Raw genomic sequence first — 21,795 nt, 5'->3', positions numbered from 1 at the left:
TCAGTATTAAACAGATAATGCTAAATGTTTTATTGAGACTTGAAGCCATGATATTTTTGGTCAGATAAAATGAAACTATTTTTTTTCTAAGTTGAGCTTTGACTGGTTTGAAGAGCAACTTGTTTTGGTGCTGTCTCTTTAAATGCGAATGAGGCATTTCACGCTCTGCCAAGGTCACAGAAAGCTCCATCTTGCAAGTTTGGCCATTTTTGTATCGTAATGAATGATGAAGGTTAATGCACTCAACAACCAAACATTTTGGCTTATCCACTTCTAGCTTCAGTGTCCCTGAACCTGGACTACAGAATAAAAATGGTGGATTCACCAAACAAATACTGTGATGCAATAGACAAAAAAATATATAATATGAAATAGAAATAGAGACAACTGAATGACTTTAAAAATATAACTCAAACAGCATATGAAGATATCTGCGCAGCACCCGGAGAGACTACATTAAACCTTTCTGTATTCCAAGAAACTCAAAGTGCACATCAAAATGTAAATGAGAGCTAAAGAGTGTATTTTGCTCTTGTGATCATGAACAATGTGTTGTCATATGTGGTAAGAGATTGTTGTTTTGAAAAATTAATTCTGGTGTACCCCACAGCTCAGTTGTTAGTCCTCTTTTATATATGTACTGTCTACTAACATAGTTTGTTATATTAACAGTTTCCATTAGCATACATCCACATACAGAGATGGTTGTTTCTGTTGCAGCATGGTTCGATAAATCATGGCTCACAGTCAGTGTCAGATTTTTGGTGCAAAACTATGTTTGGAGATGAATGATGGGAGCAACAGCAACATCTGCAAATAATCACCAAGATATGAAGACAAAATAATGATCCCAAAAACATCCCAAATTTCACAGTGTTCCACCTCGAGCAGCAAGAGGTGAACGTTTTTATGTGACGTTCCACGTGGGCTTCAAATAATTAAGCTGTTCTCCACAGACTTCCGCAGGGGAGTTGATGTGGGATGAGTCAGGAATTTCACTCCTTTCTCTCTCATCTCCAGGAAAAAATTACAAATATTCCTAAGATTGTATACAAATTGTGTAGAGGCTGACAAAAAACAATCTTCTAGCTCTGTGTTTTCTACTTAGAACAGTTTCTTGAAGTCAGAACCACCTTACTCAAAGACACTAGACTTAGGAATCTAATTATTTTGCTTTTTTATTGTATGCATACAGGATCTAGAATCTCAAGTAGGGATTTCAACTCCAGGCTAAACTCTATTACAAAGATGCAGCTCCAAGAATCAGACATGTTTTTTGGTTTAAGGAAAATATAATTGACACTTGAAACTTTTTAAATTTAAAACAGCCACTTAACTTAACGACAGAGGGACAGCAGCAATGGGCTGATTGCAATACAGAAAAATAAGATGCTACTTTCTTCTATTGCTTTAACCTACTGTTTGAAAAAGAATTGGCATATGGATCAAGGCGTGGCTGTGATTTTATTTGGAGTTTTTCAGTCAGGTGACAGATAAAAATGTGGTCAGCATGAAGCAGCATGTTCTGCAAAAGAATGTTGCTTGGAAAATAATGATGACATTTTGAAACCGGACAAGTCCAACACGTAGAAATATTACAGACTGTAAGGTACCAGAGATAAAGCTGTTCCGATCTAAAGTCCTTCAGATGTACAGCTGCTAGTTATCATAGACGTTTTGTTGTAGTTACAGCTGCACAAGACGATCACATTACAATACTTTAAAAGTCTTCCCAGCCCATTAAATCTTCTTTTTGTCAATTAAATACAAATTTCAATCTAGTTTAAGAAGATTTATGCGACAGAGTAACAAAATAGGTATTAAAAGAAAAGTTATTTTCCATTTTTTTCAGCCATGTTTACTCTTATAAACCCGACTACAGTGCAAATCAACCAGTTGCCCTAACAGAATGGTGGTGGAAGTATCACCCTAATCTTGACGATTCTACAGGAAGCAAAAGATTTAGGGAAGAGATTAGCACATTGACCCTAAACATGCAGCATATTTATATTTTATAACTTTTTAATTGGAGAATTCTCTTATAACTCGAAACTTCACAGACACTCCTCAGCCAATCTGGCCAGTTTGACTGAGTTTGGGCTATTTTACAAAGACGAATTGCCAGAAATGTCAACGTTTGTATTGATTTATCATGTAAAATATCAATAATATATGGGTATTATTGATATCAATAATACATCAATATATATATATATATATATATATATATATATATACAATATTATAACATGAATGTCATGTTACATACATGTCATGTTACAACCAAAAGAATTATGGTTGTAACATGACATGTAGAACAGTACAAGACAAATGGATACTTTTGCTGTAAATATTAAAGATGTCTTCTGCAAGATTTGCATTAAAATATTTTAGGCATTTTTATGCTCATCCTTTTAAATATTGGTGCAATTTACTACTCAAGACTTGTGTGCTGCCTCTCTGAAAAAATACTTTATTCTGAAAAATGTGACATTGGAAACCCATCCTTCCAGGTTCAGTCAAAAACCAAGAGGTCCCGAGGTCAGATATTTGACACTGAATGTTGTTGTTTTTTTGCCCCAAAACTTGGATAAAGCACGCACATATTACTAGACCAATAATTTAGGAGTAATTTAAAGCCAAAAGCCATAAAACAGCAAAGTCTGATTTAAGTGTCTCACTAATTAAAACCAGGTTTACGGTTTCTGTGTCCTTTCTAGAAACACTCGCCGCTGCCGCCGTCGTCTCCCATATGTGGCTCTCGAGTATAGATGCTTATCAGAGCTTTGAAATATTTAGAGATTCTTGACAGGAGGGTCAGAAGAGAGCCGGGGTTTGTTTTTTCAACCCAGTTAGAGAGGCTGGCCCCTGGGGGTCAAAGCCTGGCCAGAGAGGCCTGATTGGGATCTTGTCCTGGGGGGTCTTTGCTGCGCCACGGCTGTTTGTTTGTTGCTGTTGTTTGGCTCCGTTTGCTGTTCAAGTGTAGCAGCCGCACAGATGAAGGCTGTGCAGGCCGAGGAAAAACAGACAGATTGTGGGAGGTAGAGGAACAAGGGGTTAAAGGTTTAGCGATGCACTGATGTAGGTCGAACGGTTCGTCCTGAAATGGCAACAGGTGTGAGAGTGGACAGCTTTATTGTCACTCACCATTTTGGTGTGTGTTCAGTTTGATCTTTCTGCCTCACTGAAGCAACCAGAACAACACTGATTTAGCTCTGTGACTTAATTTTGTCCCACTCATTTTTTAATTTGTCAATTAGATTCTCTTCTCATGACATCTTCAGTATGCGAACTGGAAATTAAATACAGCTGACAGTCACACAGAGAGGCTTGTTTGGCTTACAGTTCTGAGACATAGTAGATCACAGAACTGTAAGTGTGTTACATTTATTGCAGTTTAGGCAATTTTAGCTTTTATGCATTTTTTACTCTTTCTAATAAATTCTTTCAGTTTAAATGGTATTAGTATTTAATTTATGCAGCATCACTTATTTTAATCACAAACGTTTGTGATTGTTGGTGGGCTTGTTTTGGATAAACATGGAAAGTTTTCTTCTCATACAATGCGGAGTATTGAAGAAAGATAGTAAGATGTAAAGTTTGCTGCTTGTTTTCCAAATATTATAATCATATTGTTAAATTTGTGCAACCAATATGTACACTGGTTCTCTACATGTCAGAAAGTAACCAAGTAATATGTTTTTGTCATGATTAACTAAGCATTAATAAAGCAGCCATATCTATGTGATTTCTTACTTCAACCCTAAAACGCTGCCAAATATTTCAAAATCAAGTGCATTTGATAAGAGATTTAAAGCTAATAGAGACCAAACTTCCTTCCTGTTATCCACTGGAAGTCTTTACTCTCTGGGTTTTTCCTCTAACTTTGTATTTCAATTCCTCACTGATATTAAAAATTGCTGCAACGTCTGCAGGAAACGTGTTTTTACAGCTGACTGCTTTTTCTTTGCTGTGGTGCGTTCACTGGTTGAATAAATATAAAATTTTGGAGTTTCTGTCAAAAAAAGTAAAAATGGTTTTGATTCCAGTTACCACTTAGTATCTCAGTGAATCTTTAGAAATAAATTAATTCAATATTTGTTTGCCACTCATTTGCTCCAAGTTTGTTCCTGCAGCTTTACTGGTATTTAATCTTCTGTTTAAGGTAAATAAGTGATGAAGCATTAATGTACGTTAATTAATGAATCGATGAGCTTGTTTCGGGATTGAACACTATTACCTCTCTCCTATTGAACATCCAAACTCCTCTTACTTCAGTGCATCTACTTGATCTGTTGTCATCAATATAACTCAAATGCCCATTAGTCAGTCTACTAAAAATATAATAAAACTGTTTCAACGACAACTTGGACACAGGCAAACATGAGATTTATTTCCAGGTGTAAAAATTTCAAAGCTGCTATTAATTTGTGAGCTCTTCCAGTACTGTTTATCCCTGGAGGAGTATCTCTCCTTCAGAATAGCTGTAACAGAAACACATACATGGAGGTACAACTGTGAGGTTTTCTGATTTTTTCATGAAAAAAATCATACCTTTAACCACTTTAAAAATCCAGTCGTTTCCTCAAAGTAATTTTTCATACTAAATATGATTTAACCTCATGTTTGATATAACTAGACCTCATGTCACAACATCTAAATGGTGTTTTTTTTTTCTCAATTTTTCCATCATGGTAAAAGTAACTGTATATCATAACATGGATTTTGTATCATAATGGAAGCTTATTTTTTTACATCTATACAGTTAAGTCCAGAATTATTCATACATCTGGTAGAGTTAAATTTCTTTAAAGTTTCTTTTTGATAGGAAATGATAGATATTTCTTGAAAGTAATAGTAATTTCATCCATATATCTACAAAATTTTAAAACATTCATGTTGAAAATTATTAATACCATTCATAATAAATGGAAAAATATTTATTGGCATTATAGCAATTAAACCCTCTGTCAGTAGGAGTCTGACTGGGCGTCTTCATATTAATCAGAATCAAGTATGAAAACTGTTACTTTAACCCTAAATCTTACAGAGGAATTGATCATTTTGGCTTTATTTATACAATTATCTATAGATATGTGAAAAGTCTGTCTGACAGCAGCAACATGAACAACGGCAAATTGTAAATGGCTTTAAACTGTTTTGAAGACGATTGTAGACTCCTTCATATTTCCTGATTCTGTGCAGAGACACTTAAACTTTGCGCACACACTCGTTCACCCGTGCAGGTACTCTGCACCTGAGCAGAGTTAATGGGTTGTGGAAACAGTGAGAGTGTTCTTCGGGGGTCTTGGGAGGCTTTGATCTTTGGTATGTAGTGAATGTTGGGGTCATGGATAATGGACTTTGGGCAACCAGAGGTGAAGAGCCATGAAGAGAGAGAGAAGGGGAGGACGACCGGATAGACGAGATGTAGATGGTGTTGGTTTGCCAAGAAAGCCCCAAGACATAACTGTGGGGTTTAAGAGGCAGGAGCACACATGCAGCTGCTTACCAAGCCAAATGTGCTGCTGGGTACTTGAAAAAGTAGTGGGTAATGATGAGATCCATGATATTAAACAGACAGTGGCTTTTATAGAACTAGAGAGGAACAAAAGGGGGGAAAAAAACAATCCTAATCATAAACAAAGACGGTCTTTAGCCACATGAAGAACAGAAGCTGAAAAATACAGCCACAGTCCGACTCAGAACACAGTTGTTTCACTTAATATTGAATTGTTTGACATTCTCCAGAAGTGAAGTCATACAAACGTCCTCTACAGGTGATGCAAACTCAGCTGGGTGGAGAATACTGCATTCCTGACAACAAGCACTGCTGCAAGCGGTTCTACGTAAAATGATCTGCCAGTGGAATAAGATTTTTTTCCCGTATTACAAGCTAAAATGTCTTGTTCCACTGGAAGATTATTTCACTTATAGCTGGTACTTTTTCATCAATATTAAGGAGTTATTGACTTCAAACAGTCTCCTATATCATGCTGGAAAGTTTCTTGTAAGCATTTTTGATCTTTTTGTCTTATTTTAAGTGTACTTAGATATTGGCACTAGAAATTAGACCAGAAATACACAAAAAGCCAAAGTTGAGTCTCATTACTAACTAGTTACTAAATGGTTTTTGTCAATGAAAGATGGCAAAAGATCTTAGTAAGATGAGAGTAAAAATTTTACGGAAGAGTAACACATTTGTAGTACTTTGCAGCAGTTCAATTGATCAGCCAGGTTTGGTTCCAGTTTTCAGATCAAATCTAGATGCATCAGTTTTCAAATGTTTGCATTGGTCAAATTCACTCTGTTCTGATGACATTTGTGAATTAACTCTTCCTCTACAGTGTAGAAGTATTATCCCACCAGTGGCATCTTCTACTGTTTTTTGAATAAACTCCAGTGAAAGAGATGGAAATAAACAAGAGTTTCTAGATCAGTTCTCTGCAGTTGTGGTGCCATTTTTGATCCTTTTCATCAAAAATGGAATGTAGGAAAAGTGCGCAGATGCAGGTTTCCAAACAAATCCAAACAGATCCAAACAAAAAATGCCAACCAAGAGTAAAAGGATTTGCGATTTGTATCCTTTTTTATGTTCCTCTTTTTCTTTTCTTCCATCTGTCCTCTCCTCCCTTCAATCATCCTCTACTTTCCTGTTATCTCTCCTCTCTCTCAGTTTTCCTGGACACTCCCTCCAGCGCTCTCATCCTCCTTTTGTCTGCTCTCAAACTCCAAGAACTCCTTGGAGGTCAGAGGTTGGGAGGTTAACTGTCACAAAATAAGTATTACGCTGCTGAAAGTCTTCAAGCTTGTTATCTCCTGCTGCAAGATTGCCTGAATGTGCACATGTCCCTGTTTGGATAGCTGGAACATGATAACTAATGTTTCTGATCTACAATCCATTTTTTTTTCCACTTAGACAGCTGAAGAATCTCTGTGCAACTTAAAACATCAGAGCATTAAATAGCATTTTTAATCCTCAGCAGCGCTTATACTGCCTGATAATAACATGACCATGTCTGCCAGATGAAGTGAATCCATAGCAGCTGTTTCCACTTCACTACTGATGGACATTTAGAGCAGATTTATTGGTCAGATTGAAAACATTACTATGTGGTACAGGATATTCAATTTACGCAGACCCCCCCTAAACCCATCGTGATGTTAAATCACTGCATAAATCTCTGTTGAACTACAAAAATAAGTGAAACCACATTTAAAACCAAACAGTTTCATGCTGTTTCTGTCTGTGTGTGAATCAATTGCACATATAGTTGAAAGGTTCTGGAATTATTCTGCAGAATTTACGTCATGGACTATATCACATTTGTTTTTTGTTTAAGTAGTTATTAAAAATAAATGCCCTGTTGCTGTAAAAAGGATCAAAAGTTTAAGATGTAACTTTCTGCCTCTGTCGATCTCTTTATTACTAACTCCCTCCATTTGGTTTAGAGGATATAAATATACGCTGCTGACCTTTACCAAGTGAATTAGAAAGCAGCAGGTTTTCTATGTTCTTGGAAATAAAAGAGGCAGATAAGACAAAACAGGAATCAAAGATTAAAAACAAGGGTGTAAAGTTAACCAGAGAAGACTATGGAAAAACAGCAAAGGAGGAAATTAAATCTCTCTACAGCTGACCTTTAACATTGAGGTTTTACTCAAAGTCCACAACCAGATAGGCAGGCTTCTACTTTATCTACTGCTTTTAGCTTTGGCCACACTGACTTTGATAATGACAGGGTGCACATACTTTTCTAAATATGACCTAAGTAATCTATACAATAGAGAAATTCAGTCACTTCACCTTGCAGAGGTTAAAATGACTGAATGAGGTTAAAATTAAATAATTTCTTTCTGAGTAAATCTCCATCGAGTTGTGGCAGAAGGTAACTCCAGAAGAAAGATGAAAACCCAAAATAGTGACAAACAGCTTTAATCTACTAATTCTCCACTTTTTTGCTTTATGCCTTTATTTTAAACCTACTTGTGAAATATGCTAGATTAGGACTCGAAGTCAAGCCAAAACCAGTAAGTGAGTAATCACATCGCCTCATTTTTTACAAAAGATAAAAGAATGAAATTACATCATCACTTTTCAGAGCTGGTATTAAACGTCTGAGGACAAAATTAAGCGTGGTGGTAGAAATACATCCCACAGGTTTCCTTTCCTTTTACATCCTCAAAAGACCAAATTGTAAAGAATTAAACTGCAAATATAAGATGGCAAATGACCCACACTCCCTTATCAGATTATCTCAATGGATCATTAAGCTAAATATTCACCACATTTGTTTTTCAGGTTGCCATAAAATGCATAATTACTTTGTTGTTATTTTGTTTGAGCATTACTACTTTTGTTATCACCAGGAAAAACTGAAAGCAAACATTCACATTCATGTAAGCCAGGTGTAATTTTTATCAAAATATCAGCAACTTAACATCACCACTTTTGGTAGAAACCATATATCTAATCTAAAATAACTTTGTCGTTAATGTAGTGGAGCAAAAGCAAACCAACACAGACATGAAGCAGTTCCCACAATCAACTAAACATCGTTCAGTGACACACAGGCGAGGAAAACATTCAGTCTGCAGTAGATTTGTTGGGTTTTTTTTGTTGTTTTTTTTAGTGTTTTTTTGTTTGTTTGTTTGTTTTATGGACTAATATAACTTTTACCTCCCTTTCTGTATTCTAACAGCAAAATTTGATATGACCTTCTTCATGTTTAGAATATACAGTTCAGTGTTCCCAACCCATTTGCACGTGCAAATAAAGATTTCAACTTTAATTTAAAGTATGTCTCGCATTTAATATTTTCATGTTTTTGTTGGACTTAATTTGCAAATTTGTTATAAAAAAAAATCTGCTGATGTAATATAAAAAGATCACCCAGACTTTAAAGTGCTATTGTTAGCCTCAGTAAAAAACTATTCCCAGACAAAAAAAAACAGCAGACTAAATTAACTCTGATCACATTACACCGACAATTAGAGAGGAGGAAAACAAGACGTTTGTTCTTCTGTTCATGCTGTTGTTTTCTCAGTCAGATGTTTTGTTATGCGACCAGTCGTCTCTGCTGTTTCTGCACGACGGAGTCTGTGTTTAGGTCTTTGTGGCAGACCATGGTGACCAGGCAGACATCAAAAAATGCACAACTGGCAGTGTAAGTTCATGATTTTAGTCAAGGAATTTAGTGTAAGCTGACTTTGTTAGTTTTAAAACCAATTCAGTCTGGTGTTATGATAAAGAAAACCTGCGCCAATGGTGTAAAACTAAGAATCTCAACCAATTAATTTTTTGGCTAACTTTTCTTTGGAAAGCGATGGACCCAAAGACAGGATTGTGATGCACAGACTTCACATGAGGAACACTTGTTGTGGCATTTGCCTCCAATGGTCAGAACTCATCAAAATGTTGCCTACATGACTTAGTGACAGGCTAACTAAGGGGGCAGAGGTGAACATTTGGTGGAGTCAGGTGTTGGAGGGTCTTTGGAATTTCAGCAAGGAGGACAGGGAATGCCGGGAATGCCAACCATGAGTGAGAAGATGAGGGTGGGGTTGCCGCAGGTCTGGAGGTCAGCTTAGATGGCTTCCAGACACCAAACCTCATCCAAGCTCCAAAACATTTAAACTTTTTTTTATTATTCAATACAAATATTGAAGGTGACCTATTATATTTTTCTGAAGAGGTCAGGATAGGTCTAAAGGCCATGCAAAACATGTTCATTAATTCTTTGCACATAGTTCTTGGTATATAATGAGATTTTTGTCTAGTCAGTTTTACCTGCTTCAGGGACTTCTGTCACTTCAAATCCAAATAAGTTGATCATGGCCACGCTCCCCAACTCAACGTTTACATTCACACCTGAAAATGGCTGCAAACGGATGCATAATTATACAACTATAATTCTTTGAAAAGCAGAAGTGGAGCCTCCGGTACAACCAACAAAAATACAGCGAGTAGTTTCTGGTTGGCAAGTCAACAACAAAACACTTGTCTTTTCCAGCAGCCATTGTACATTGCAGACAGCTGACCAAACTGGAACTCAGCTTGGAGTTGCTAGGCGGTTGGGAGAGCGCCGTGGGGGTTGCTAGGTAACACTGTGGGCTTCACTGAGGTTGCTAGGTGAAGGGCAGTGCCTGCTAGTTTGTGACGCTACATTTCGAGCCTTTTTGAAAAGGTTAACATTTGGCTCCATTCATAAGGTGAGCTAAGTAAGTGTGGCCCCGGAGCTGGACGGTGAATGTAACTCTATATCTGTTCCGTTCATATGACATGCATGGCTTGTAACATTTGATCATTTTTCGGCATTAAAGCCTGCTTTTATATATAACCAAATCTCATTATTTCTCAAGGTAATTTACACTTTGGGGTTCTGGTCGGGTCCCGAAACTGGTAAACGGACCTGGTGGAGCAAAGAGACAAAAATGAATGAACTCCAACAGATCTCCTTTAAATGTGTAGATGTTTGATCTGGTCCAGTCATGAACACTTTTTGTGTTTATTTTTGTGTTTATTCTTTTCCCATTCAAACAAACTATTTCTCAGTAAAGGTCTTCAGTCCTTTTTGGATCCTTGTGCAGGAGTTGCAAATGATGCCATGAGGAATCTGTAGCCTACATGTTGCTAATTTGATGGAGCAGACTTTGCAAGTGTAATGATTGTTATGCAATTTGTCAGGGTAGTCCAAGTTTTCCAGTCCTTTCTTCTTACTTCAGCTGAAGTCAGATAAATGTTGCACTCACATATCAGATGAGATGACATGTTTCTAGATGGATCAAACCTTTTAGCTAAGTGACAGCATGAGCGATGAAGTAGTTGCATTGTGTGAAAGCCTCGCAGTGAAGCTTTCCATTTTGGTAAAGCTGGCTGGGTGAGAACAACCAGCCAGCAACAAAATTAGATGCAGTGATCTGATTTCACGTTCAATCAATCATAGTCCCTTGGAGTCAGAGTTGCTTAGCTAATCACAGCACAATGTAAACCAATCGGGATTTATCTGAAACATTGTAAAAGTGAGCCAAATTAAAAGGGTGGATTGCTCCAGTTTTTGAAAAACCACATTTTTGTCAGCATTCTCCTTTTCCATTTTTGTTTTTCACCCTTTAGTTCCTGTATGTTCAGATTGTCTTCGTCTTTTTTTCCTAGCCTGTACCAGGCTGCTGGGAACAGAGCCTAACTTGTCCATTAGTTATATTAGCACCTCGGTGTGGGGGCCCTGGCTTACTCAACCCCCTGGCTGTGACACACAAAAGGCTTAGAGCTGCCTGCTTTTGTCCTGCTGTAAGCTGAAGCTGCACCAGAAAAACTCAGCCAGGTCCTCAGATAAAAGGTCTTATGATCCAGGGTGTGTTGTTTACCTATTAACACACTGGCTCATTATACTTACAATATTTCCTTTATTTAAGAATGAACTTGACAACCTTTCATTATTTATTAACAGCTACAGAATCATCACGAGGGTTTATAGCAAGAATAAAACAAACGTAGATATGAAGAAGCAATAACGTCCTAATCTGAAAAATACGAAACCTCAGAATGCTTCATTATTATAATATTTACAATATTATAATAATGTTTCTTAATACAAACATATTAAGAAATGCCTGGTAAATAAACATACTGGCTAATGTTTGTGTCATCTGAATTCAAACACATTTTAACTCATCAGTTTATGTCGTTATGGTTTATTAAACCAAATGTTCTGGGTGGTCAGATGCGATGGAAATTGTGTAATAAAATTGTTTAAACATGTATTTCCTGTTACAGAAAGAAACTTGTTAGAGATACAGCTTCATCGTCTGGATGAGTTTGTTTGTCAGTGTGTGAAGGGATTACTATGTTTACAGATGGGAATATAAAACTAACTTAGTGGGATGGTCGCAGTACTGGAATGTTAAATCATTTCTTTAAGTCAAACATTAAGATAATGTTTGCTGAATTTGTTTCGGTTTTAAAGATATGCTTCCTTGTTTATTACATAAAAACATTTGGAAAATGTTTTTTGACCTTTGCGTTGACTTTAAAAAATTTTTCTTTCTAAATGAAGAATTTTAAGATAAAAACAAAATCTTTGGTGTGTTCATGGTTCTCTGGCATTCTTGATTTAGGACAAGCTACAAATTATTAATACGATTGTCAAAATAGCAAAATGTTCCTGATTCTGAAGCCAAGTCCTGATTTGGAAAGGTTAAATATTGGTAAACTATGGTAAGGAAAATCAAAAGAAGCATTCACTATTAATGACTCACTTGCCTTTCTGTGAGTATTAATGTGGACATTTTGAAAATAAATGACCCCGACTTGGTATTTCTGCATTTTGGGATTTTTAGCAAAGTTGAAATATGTTTTTTTTACATGTAAAAAATTGATTTGAAAAACATGTGGCCTCACTCTCGGCCTTACAGGATTTTGGCACTGTGGTTTCTCAGTGGAGTGGGTTGACACTTTGAATCTCATATAATACAGAATTATTTGGACAAAACTAAAGATTTGATTCACTCTAAATTGTGCTGTCATAAGACAAGTGGAAAAGAAAATGTTGATCGAAAAGTCTCTAAAGCCATTAACTTGGCAGTTCAAACAGATTCTGTCAAATTTTTATGTCTTGACAGAAAAGGAGAGAGAAGAAAAGTTTTTGACCAGCATGGTGGTGTATAGGGATTCACAAAACATTGCATATTTATCCTTGTTGTAATGTGTTGGCCGATTACTTTAGTAGCTTGTTTATATGTCTGTAATATATTTGCTGCCATTTGTTTAATGTAGCCAAAAGGTTTCAGAAAGGAAGGATTCATAAAGAAACCTGAACTCTGTTGCTTCACTGCAAAACAGCAGAAATCAGCCAGATGTGAGAAACAAGTCCAATAAAACTTTGTTGTTGAGATAGAAATTCAACTACAAAATGTTTTTCTTCAATAGCTGGATAAACTATTTGTTATCTGTGCTGCTAACCACTAGCTGTAATACAAGATGGTAACATGTTTCTCTCCAGTTCATAACAGTTTAACACTGAAGAAATGTGATATATTAACCGTCAGAAAGGCAAATAAATAGTATATTATTGCAAAGTTTATGACATCTTATATATGTGGAGGGCATATTTGTTGCTGAACTTTGGGTTCCACAGTGTTGCCAATTTAATGGCTTTTTCATAAAGAATTGCTAGCAACTCTTTCAAAAAAGAAAGTTTAAACAGATTTAGCATATTTTTACGAGTGGGCTTGGAGACTCTGCAATGAAAGCACATTAATTTGTCGTTCTTAATAGGAGTGCATTTTCTTTGTAACAGATAGATGTTTTTATATGAGAAGTTAGAGCGGTGTGTGGATCGGTTGTTTTTGAGCTAACACTGGCTGTATGCTTAAGCCTGATAGAGAAATCATTTTTTATGTTGCTTAATATCAAAGTTTAAGCTTTTTAAAAAGTGCATATTTATTGTTTATTATTGATTTCTGTGTCATTTTTCTGTTCTTCTTTTGTTTTTCTTTCAGCCTTTGGAGAAAAATGGACAAATCTCCAGTTTGACCAGTCTGAATGGACACTCGGAGGACAACACACTAGCAGAAGGTGTTTGTGATTGTGATTGTGATTGTGTGGTTGCTTTCGATTGCCACTCCTGCGGCCGGTGCATTGAAAAAGCGAGAGTGGTGGTGTGTGTTTGTGTCTGGGATCTTGAAGTGTGTGTCTTTAGCGGCGGCTGGAGGTGAGCGTGTTTGTGTGGGGTCGGCTTTCAGCCTGTGTGAGAATTCCTTGTCTGCAGATGTCTTCGTGGCTCTGCGTGATCCGGCACTGATCCTAAACTAATCCATTTGTCAACACTTTGGAGGACACCTACATGGACACACACAGACTCACATATGTAGGCATTCCAACATATTTTTTTAATCTACATTTCAACCCTTTAGTTCCATCAAGTTATTACCTTTACAACACATTTCTGAGTTTAGTATGATAGATTATGCAAAACATATGCTTTACCTTCACTGAATTATGGAAAGCAATGACCCGATTGTATATCTGCTTAAATTCACATGTGCACCAAGCCGCTCAAGCTGTCCCCTGCTGTGCATGGCTATCGCTAAAGCTTCATTTGTTTATTTTGTTTTCTGTTTCTTCCCTGACTCCCCTGGTTTGGGAGGGCTGCAGGGGTGTGTACGGCTTCCCTAAATATTTAGCAGGCCTTGACCCGGGCCCCGGACAAAGCAACCTGTGCACTTCATAATCTGCTCTGGCCCAGGGGAAGGAGTAATCCTATCCAACTTAAAACACAGACATATGTCACACACTGTGCTGTCAAATAACCTGTTTATTAAACTTTTTGATGAAGTGATTTTGTCTGTTCACGGAGTAACCCAACAGAAGGAGGAGCGGGGAGTAATTAAGTGGCTCCTCTGGTGTCGTATTGTTGCTAAATCAGTGAAATTGAAGGTATAGAAGACACAAGAAAGCGAGTATGGACATGTACATCATGGGCATGCAGAAACAAACACAATATTTTTTTGAAAGAGCTTACTTTGAGTTTTTCCTCAATACAGTATGGACTTAAGATGTAACACAATTTTTTTAAATTGAGAGCTGTTATCATTTTTGAGAAATGCAGTTTTTAAAATTATGGAGAAAAAAAGGTCTTGAAAGAACAGGCAGCTCAGTACTGGTGCTGCTCACTCTAATCTGTTGCCTTTTTGTGCTTTCTGTCCTTTTGACTGAATTGTTCAGGTATGAAGAAGAGACAAAACATTTCATACCCACCTTGAAAACTTTACTCGCTTTGATAACCCATTTATTATATTACTAGTTGTTTACTGTAAGAATATTGACTTACAGGAAGCTAATAAAGGACATAATACCGGGATTTATTGCATTTTATTATAAGGCCATGTTTTAAAACTCAACAAATGCTACCTGATCCTAATTGTAACTTTTCTAGCAATTGTCTTTATAATTCATGAAAATATTTAACTAGGAAATGAAAACCCCCCAGATAACTCAAGAGAAAAGTACATGAGTCTGAAATTATTTCTTTACAGTTACAAAAGGGAAGCAATTTGGGACAAAATTGTTGTGGCTGGTCACAAAATGATCGTACAAGTTAGCAAAGGAGTGAACTGATCATAGCTATCAGCAACAATAATGCAATAATAAAAAGTTTCATGAGGCTTTCAGAAAAAAGAGAAAAGATGGATTTTCAGCTATAGACAGTGTGAGTGGCAAATATTTCAGATTTCATCCATCCTGATGCCCTAACATGAGTTTTTCCCCTAATTAAAAAAAAATTATGTGTTTGTAGTGAGTCACATGCCTCATACAAAGATTGAAATTTAAAAAATGTTGTGAAATGTGTTCGGTATTTTCTTTCTAATCTTTCTATTCTCTTCCAATAAACCAAGGATCACATATGACGAGACAAAAAACATAAGACGCATGAAGTTGTGAAAGGCCTTCAAGGCCACAGATTGGAGGAATGCAGGGGAGTGAGAGGAAAGGAGACACACAATGAGGGAAGAAAGAGACTGAAATATATGGAGGGCTTTCACATCCCACCACTGCTTTCTTTTCCTGCCTGATAAAGATAGCAGCTCATAGTGGGAGACAGGAAGAGGAGAGGAATCTGTCTGATAACAGCAAAAAAACGCACAACAAAAAGCAGGATTCACATCAAAAGGCTGACATTTATGCAAACACACAGCTGTAATCTATGCTCTCTCAGGTACACCAGGGTGTTTACAGTTTGGGGAACCAGCCCTGACGTGAAACTGCACTCACCAAAAGCGACAGCCTGACAAACAGGTTTGAGGCAGTATCGATAAGGATGGTTTGTTTTTGGACTCTCCTAAAGCTGCATATGTGCATTTTAAGTTTCAGTTTCTAGCAAATGGGATCAAACGTTTAAAAAGACATTCTGTATATCACATCCACAAACTTAAAAGTATTTTAAATAACATGATTTTATTATATTTTAACAAAAAGTAGTCTACAAATTGTAGCTTTAAAAAAAACTCCTTTTACTTTTTGAACACCAATTTTGAAATCTTGACACCCTTTCCGGTAACTCTTCATTTGAAGGGCTGTCTATAAGACTGACATAATACCGTCATGAACATGACACAGCATCAGTTATGAACAAGAAGAAGTCTTCGTGAAAGGTTATGACTGTTGTCATGAACTCTAACTCTGTACATAATGATACTTTTAATGCAAAGTTCACACTTTTAAAGGACTTTTGATGCAACAACAGTCATAATGATTCATGATAGTGTATTGTCAGTCTTATGCACACCCCTTCTAATAAAGTGTTACCCTCATTCCTAATTAGATTTTTTTTTTGAACCACTTCATTGTAACTCAGGGTGGGTGCTCCTAGTCAACTATCAACGACTAGTTTACCTGTTTTTACTAAAAAAAACACCTAAAAAAAAACCCCATCAGCTTGTTGCCAACCTCACTGTTTTACCATGGTGTGGGTGTTTAGACATGGGTCTAAAAATCTGCATCTAGTTGTCACTCACTGTCTCACTGTCAGAGCCAAAGCTGAAAATCAGTTCAAACTCATTCTGAAGAAAAAAAAAAAAGAGTTTAGAGAGCTTGGTTTAAAGTAAGATTGACAAAATGGAAGTGCATAAATATTAGATTCAGGACCAGGCACTGTGAGGAGGTAGATGCATGCAAAAAGCAAAAGGCAAAAATCAGGAGAGGTAAAAATAGATTGAGAAGGGGTGAAGGGGGAAACGTATAAATGATGCAGTCACGTATTACATCACTGCAAAAGCACCGGTCCTGCAAACTAAATCAAAAGGAGATGTATAATACATGACCATCTGCCAAAAGGAAACCATTATTTCTCATTTTTTGCTGTGTTTTCCAATCTAATTTGACTGGTAACAATTAGAGCTCAGTGTTGATGTTGACTTTGAGCCTTTGTGTTAACAACATTTCCCTTTAGGTTGCTAGTTTTTAGCAGGGTGTGGGCGTACGCAGCTGCAGATGCAGATGCAGCGGGGACTCAAAGAATGACATCAGAGATGATGTCACTCGCTGGCGAGAGTGCTGACACAGTCTCCAGGTTGGGTCACAGATTTAAAAAAGCAACACACATTTCTGGACAGATTCACTGGGAGATAACGAGTCTGATGGTGTTTTCACCAGCAATAAAACTAGACATGGAAATAAATGGGTGTGGCTCATGTATTTGATTATTTTTAATCATCCAGATACTTTATGTATGCAATAAAACTATCATTTTTAACCTTTATTGCCTTTAATATGCAGTTAAAAAAATTCTGTTAAACCAGTGGACGGTTTTTGTTTCAGTAAAGTTGCAATAAAGGTAAAAACAGACTTGTAACATAATGGACTGAAAATGTTTTGAAAATATGTTTTCTATTTAATAATTTGAAGTAATTCTGCCTAGGTTTAAAATAGCATCTTTACAATACATAAGTTAAGGAAATATTTAGTTGTTGGATTGTTTTCTGGTATAAAATCCTAAATGATAAGACAAAAATGCATCGCTATGGATACAAAGGCAGTTCAAGTCAAGTTAGTTTCTTTTTTTAGCACACACAATTTAAACAGTTAGAAACAATGTTTCAATCATCAGTAAGGCAATTATCCATTTTCAACAATAAAACAAAACAGATGTAGACAGAGTAACCTTATAAATAAATTAAACATGTGTCTCATGGGCGTGCTGTGGTGGCGTGGGGGGTGGTGCGGCCCACATTTGGAGGCCTTGGGTCCTTGGCGCGGCTGTCGCGGGTTCGATTCCCGGACTCGGCGTCGTTTGCCGCGTGTCTTCCCCCCCTTTCCCCCTGCTGTCATGTGGGGGACACTGGAGCCCACAAAAAGACCCCCTGGTGGGGAGAAAAAAGAAAAACATGTGTCTTATGAAAATGGTTAAAATAGAGCCATAAGCAAATAAATAAAGGTAAGTTTTTAAAAAAGATTTAAAAGTCTGTGCAGCTCTTAACATGCTGCATTTTGTCACCTAGTACATGCTTTTTGTCGTTGTTTAATCCAAAATGTGGGATCTGTAAATGTGACTAAAAAGAGGAAATCTGTAAAGATTTTTCTGGGTATGGTTGCATTCAAAGCTGTGCAAACATATGAAAAGATAAAATTCAAATCAGTGATTTAATTTAAAAACCTGGTGCTAAAAAAGGTCATTAATGGTTGAAGCTTTACATAGTTTCTGGCAAGCAATGGCAGGCTTATAAAGAAGTTTTAGTTTATTATAAATACAACATGTGAATCTGACTTATGGGTGGAAATGATTTAATTTAAGTCTGACTGATTTCATTGCTCCTCTGGGGCCTCTACAGAGTTATGTTGCCAAAATGTTCATCATGCCTGTGGAAGGGACCTCTCCCTTCACTTAAGCTCCATCTGATCTCAGTGTATGAGGCTTCGGGTTTATAACACAATCCAGCCACTGGATCCCTCCTCTTGAATTTCTGCCCACATTGCTGTTGCATTCCAGCCTGCAAAACTCACTCGCTGTTTACCCCACGAGAGGAAATTGTTTGTCTGTGACTTGTGATGTAGGTGTTCTCAGATGATGATCAATTCAATAGACGTGAAATTACTTTTCTCTTCAGGAAAAGGTAGAGACGCAACAGGACAGCATCAGAATCCCTGAAAGCCTCTTAGTCTCTTAAGATGTTTGTTCTCCAGGCAGTGGTTCAATTTAAGTGAGTGCTTTTAAAGACACACCCACAGTAAGTTTGTACAAACGTAAGTAACAATTAGAAACGTTCAACTTCTAAGTGGACAGGAAGATTTATCTAAACACAGCTTGAGTGAGTAGTCTGTTTTATTATTTTATAAAGGAAGCCTGTTCAACATCTTAGACACTTTTGCTCAGACACTAAACGGATTTATTTTTCAACACATTTTCTGCTTTATAAAACTTTCGCATTCATTTTGTGCATTCTTGATGTTTGACTTTATTGAAAATAGTGTAATAAAAGAATAAACAAAGCTGAATACAATACATTAATTTTAAGCAAAATTAAAGGAAGATCAACAGTAAAGTATACTTTCAAGTTCAAAAAAGGAGGTTGAATTATAAACTTATTTTTACACCCACCGCTCTTACGTTAGTAGCATCTTCCAATAAATTATATAACTAAATGTTGAGCTCATGTTTAACTGAGGGATGAGTGGAAGATGTCTTACATAGATGGGACACATCTAGAAGAAATAATTTTTACATTATGTGTTTCAAAAAAACAACTTTCTTTTGTGAAATCTGTAATAAAACAAAACAAAGGGATTCTTGGCTTTTCTCTTGAAAATTGCTAAATTAAGTTATGTTAACCAAATATTTGGCAAATCTGAGTTCCATTTCGTCAGACACATTCAGGCCTTTTTAGTCCCAGAAACAAGAAGTAACTTAAATAGAACTTTTTGTTGAAACAGACTAAAAAAACATAGTGCTGCACTCAGAAGAAAATCAAGAACAGATTAAAAACGCTCTGTCTGGAAAGAGTTTCAAACTCATTTCTAAGATTTTTTTGCTCCAGCAAACAGAGACATGATCAAATAGAAAAAAAAAACACCAAACAGTGATAAACCTTTGTAGGAATACTAATATTACTCTAAAAGATCATCTACAACTCATCCAGGAGGTCACCAAAGAAAACATCCAAAGCACTGCAGGGCTCACTTTCCTTAGCAAAGGTCAGAGTTCATGATTCCGCAATAAGGACGAAACTGAGTAAAGGACCAACTATGGGAGGTGAAAACTAATGACTATAAACGTTTTCTAAGCTGTACTGTCATAAAATGAACACTATCCTGGCAGCCAACCATGGTGGTGACAGTGTAACAAACTGTGTTGATTCCACATTTAGTTGGAAAGTTTAGTTGGATGTGAGAAAATAAAAGTTGTGGACATGTGTATCCCTGTTCAGTCAAATTACTAAGCTCAAAATTTTCATGTCAAATAAAATAAATTAAATCTCCTCCCACCAAGACTGTCCAATCTTCCCCCCGCCCTCCCTGCCCGTCTTCAGGACCCACTTGTCTCCTCAGGCGTTCCTCTCTCATCTGTCCCGGCATCAGGGAACCTAATCTCTATCCTTAACTCCTAGCCTCCCCCAGGCATATGGAGGATTTTAGAGAATGAACCAAGAATGTGGCGGACCCCTCCTTCTCCCCCTTCATTACCAGTGCAGCGGCCACTGCGACAATCCAAGTAGATATGATTTTTACCTCATGGACAAAACTGAGGTGGTTGTTACAAGGCTGTGTCTGAAAACTAGCCAATTTCACTACTCTCTTTATTCAAGTATTATTAGATCAAACTTAAAGATTAGTTTATTCAACTGCAACCCGTAATTTTAACCTAGAAGTTGGGAATCATCTAGTTAATTTATATTCACTCATTTGTATAAGCTAATGTCTTCCAGGGTCCCTCAAAGTGCACATCTCCGGTTTACCATTTGTACGTGCCAGCATGCTAAAGGACAGGATGATGCCTAACAACAACTGGAAGGCCAAATTACTGATGCAGATATCTCAAGAACGCAAAAGAAAGCGAGGATGTGTGTAACAGATGGCAAATTCTTGCACAACATGGTTCGGTGAACGAGCTGCTGGACGAAATTTAAAGCTTTATCTTTTCGGTTTCTATGAGAAAGCAGAACCACTTTGTGTTTTCAGAGACTTGCGTGCAAGCTGGTGGAAGCATTAGCTTCTCTTTCAACAATAGGAGCTGTAAACAATGTTTTCTGTCGCGTTACTTAGACGTCACGGCTGTACTGTTCTTCTTATCACGCTACATCGCGTAATTCATGTCTCCTGAATGAAACTGTGCACCGTGCATGACCGTAACAGTAGGAAATGAGCAGCAGGAAGAGGAAGTGATGATGTCAAGAGCTGACTGCATTTCCTGTCCAACATTCTTCATCCATCACTTCAGCCCCGTGCAACAACAGAAGAACTGGGGCATTGGAGTGCAGGAACAACTGAAAAGAAAGTGGGATTAAATAGGAGGAATAAATGACAGAGTGAAAGAAGCAAAAGAGCAAAAGATAAAGAAAGGAGATTTACTCAGTGAAACAAATCTCTCTGGTCTCAGCCGGCCTCTCTCACCTTCTGCCATTTCCTCCACTTATTTTAACATCATCTTTTTCCGTTCTTGGAAGTGTGAGAGGCGGCGTCTCCGAAACTGTCCGGTGATGTCATTCATTTCTGCATAAGCCACAAAAAAGCCGCCTCCACCCATCACCCCAATCCCCCACTTCCCTCTCCCTCCTGCCTGAACACAAGACCCCACCTCAAACATTCCTCAGTTCAGGCACGTTTTCTGATCCAACAAGATATGTGGGGCGTCAGCCACCAACAACTCAGCTCTGCGTTGTTGAAGTTTGGTTACAAAATATGCTGCTTGGATGAAGGATTGTTTTAATCAGAGCAGCATTTTTCTGCTGAAAGACAAAGAAGAAAAGCGTCCCTCGACTTATTTTCATCTTGTGAAAGTTTTTTTTGTCAATATATTACTTTTTTGAGCTGTCAAGACATTTTAAAATGCCGCCACAACATTTTCTGTTCTGTTGATTTTTATGAGAGAAATGAAGAAAAGCTCCCCCAAAAGCTAACTTAATTTTATTTTCTGCTAAGTCAAATTTTGTCAAACAAGCAGAAAGGCCCATGAAGACTCCTAGAGGGATTGAGAAATATTTCTCAACTAAACCTAACTTTAAAATTCAATATCACTGTCATACTTTAAAAACAAGGAGAGGCTGCAGGGGTTTGTACTTTTCTTATTTTTATCAATGATCAAG

At 37.1% G+C, this 21,795-nt stretch overlaps 1 protein-coding gene across 1 annotated transcript in view; it reads left to right on the top strand.

Annotated features, from left to right (window-relative positions):
- Positions 1-21,795, top strand: part of akap12b (A kinase (PRKA) anchor protein 12b) — a 47,996-nt gene that overhangs the window by 9,744 nt on the left and 16,457 nt on the right. Inside the window, exon 2 of the mRNA XM_044106938.1 lies at positions 13,501-13,576. Within this exon, the coding sequence (XP_043962873.1) occupies positions 13,501-13,576 (76 nt within the window). The remainder of the gene's footprint in view (positions 1-13,500; positions 13,577-21,795) is intronic.

The sequence above is a fragment of the Gambusia affinis genome, linkage group LG22 (assembly GCF_019740435.1).
Source record: "Gambusia affinis linkage group LG22, SWU_Gaff_1.0, whole genome shotgun sequence".
NCBI classification, from domain to species: domain Eukaryota; kingdom Metazoa; phylum Chordata; class Actinopteri; order Cyprinodontiformes; family Poeciliidae; genus Gambusia; species Gambusia affinis.
This window is presented reverse-complemented; position numbering and strand designations above follow the sequence as displayed.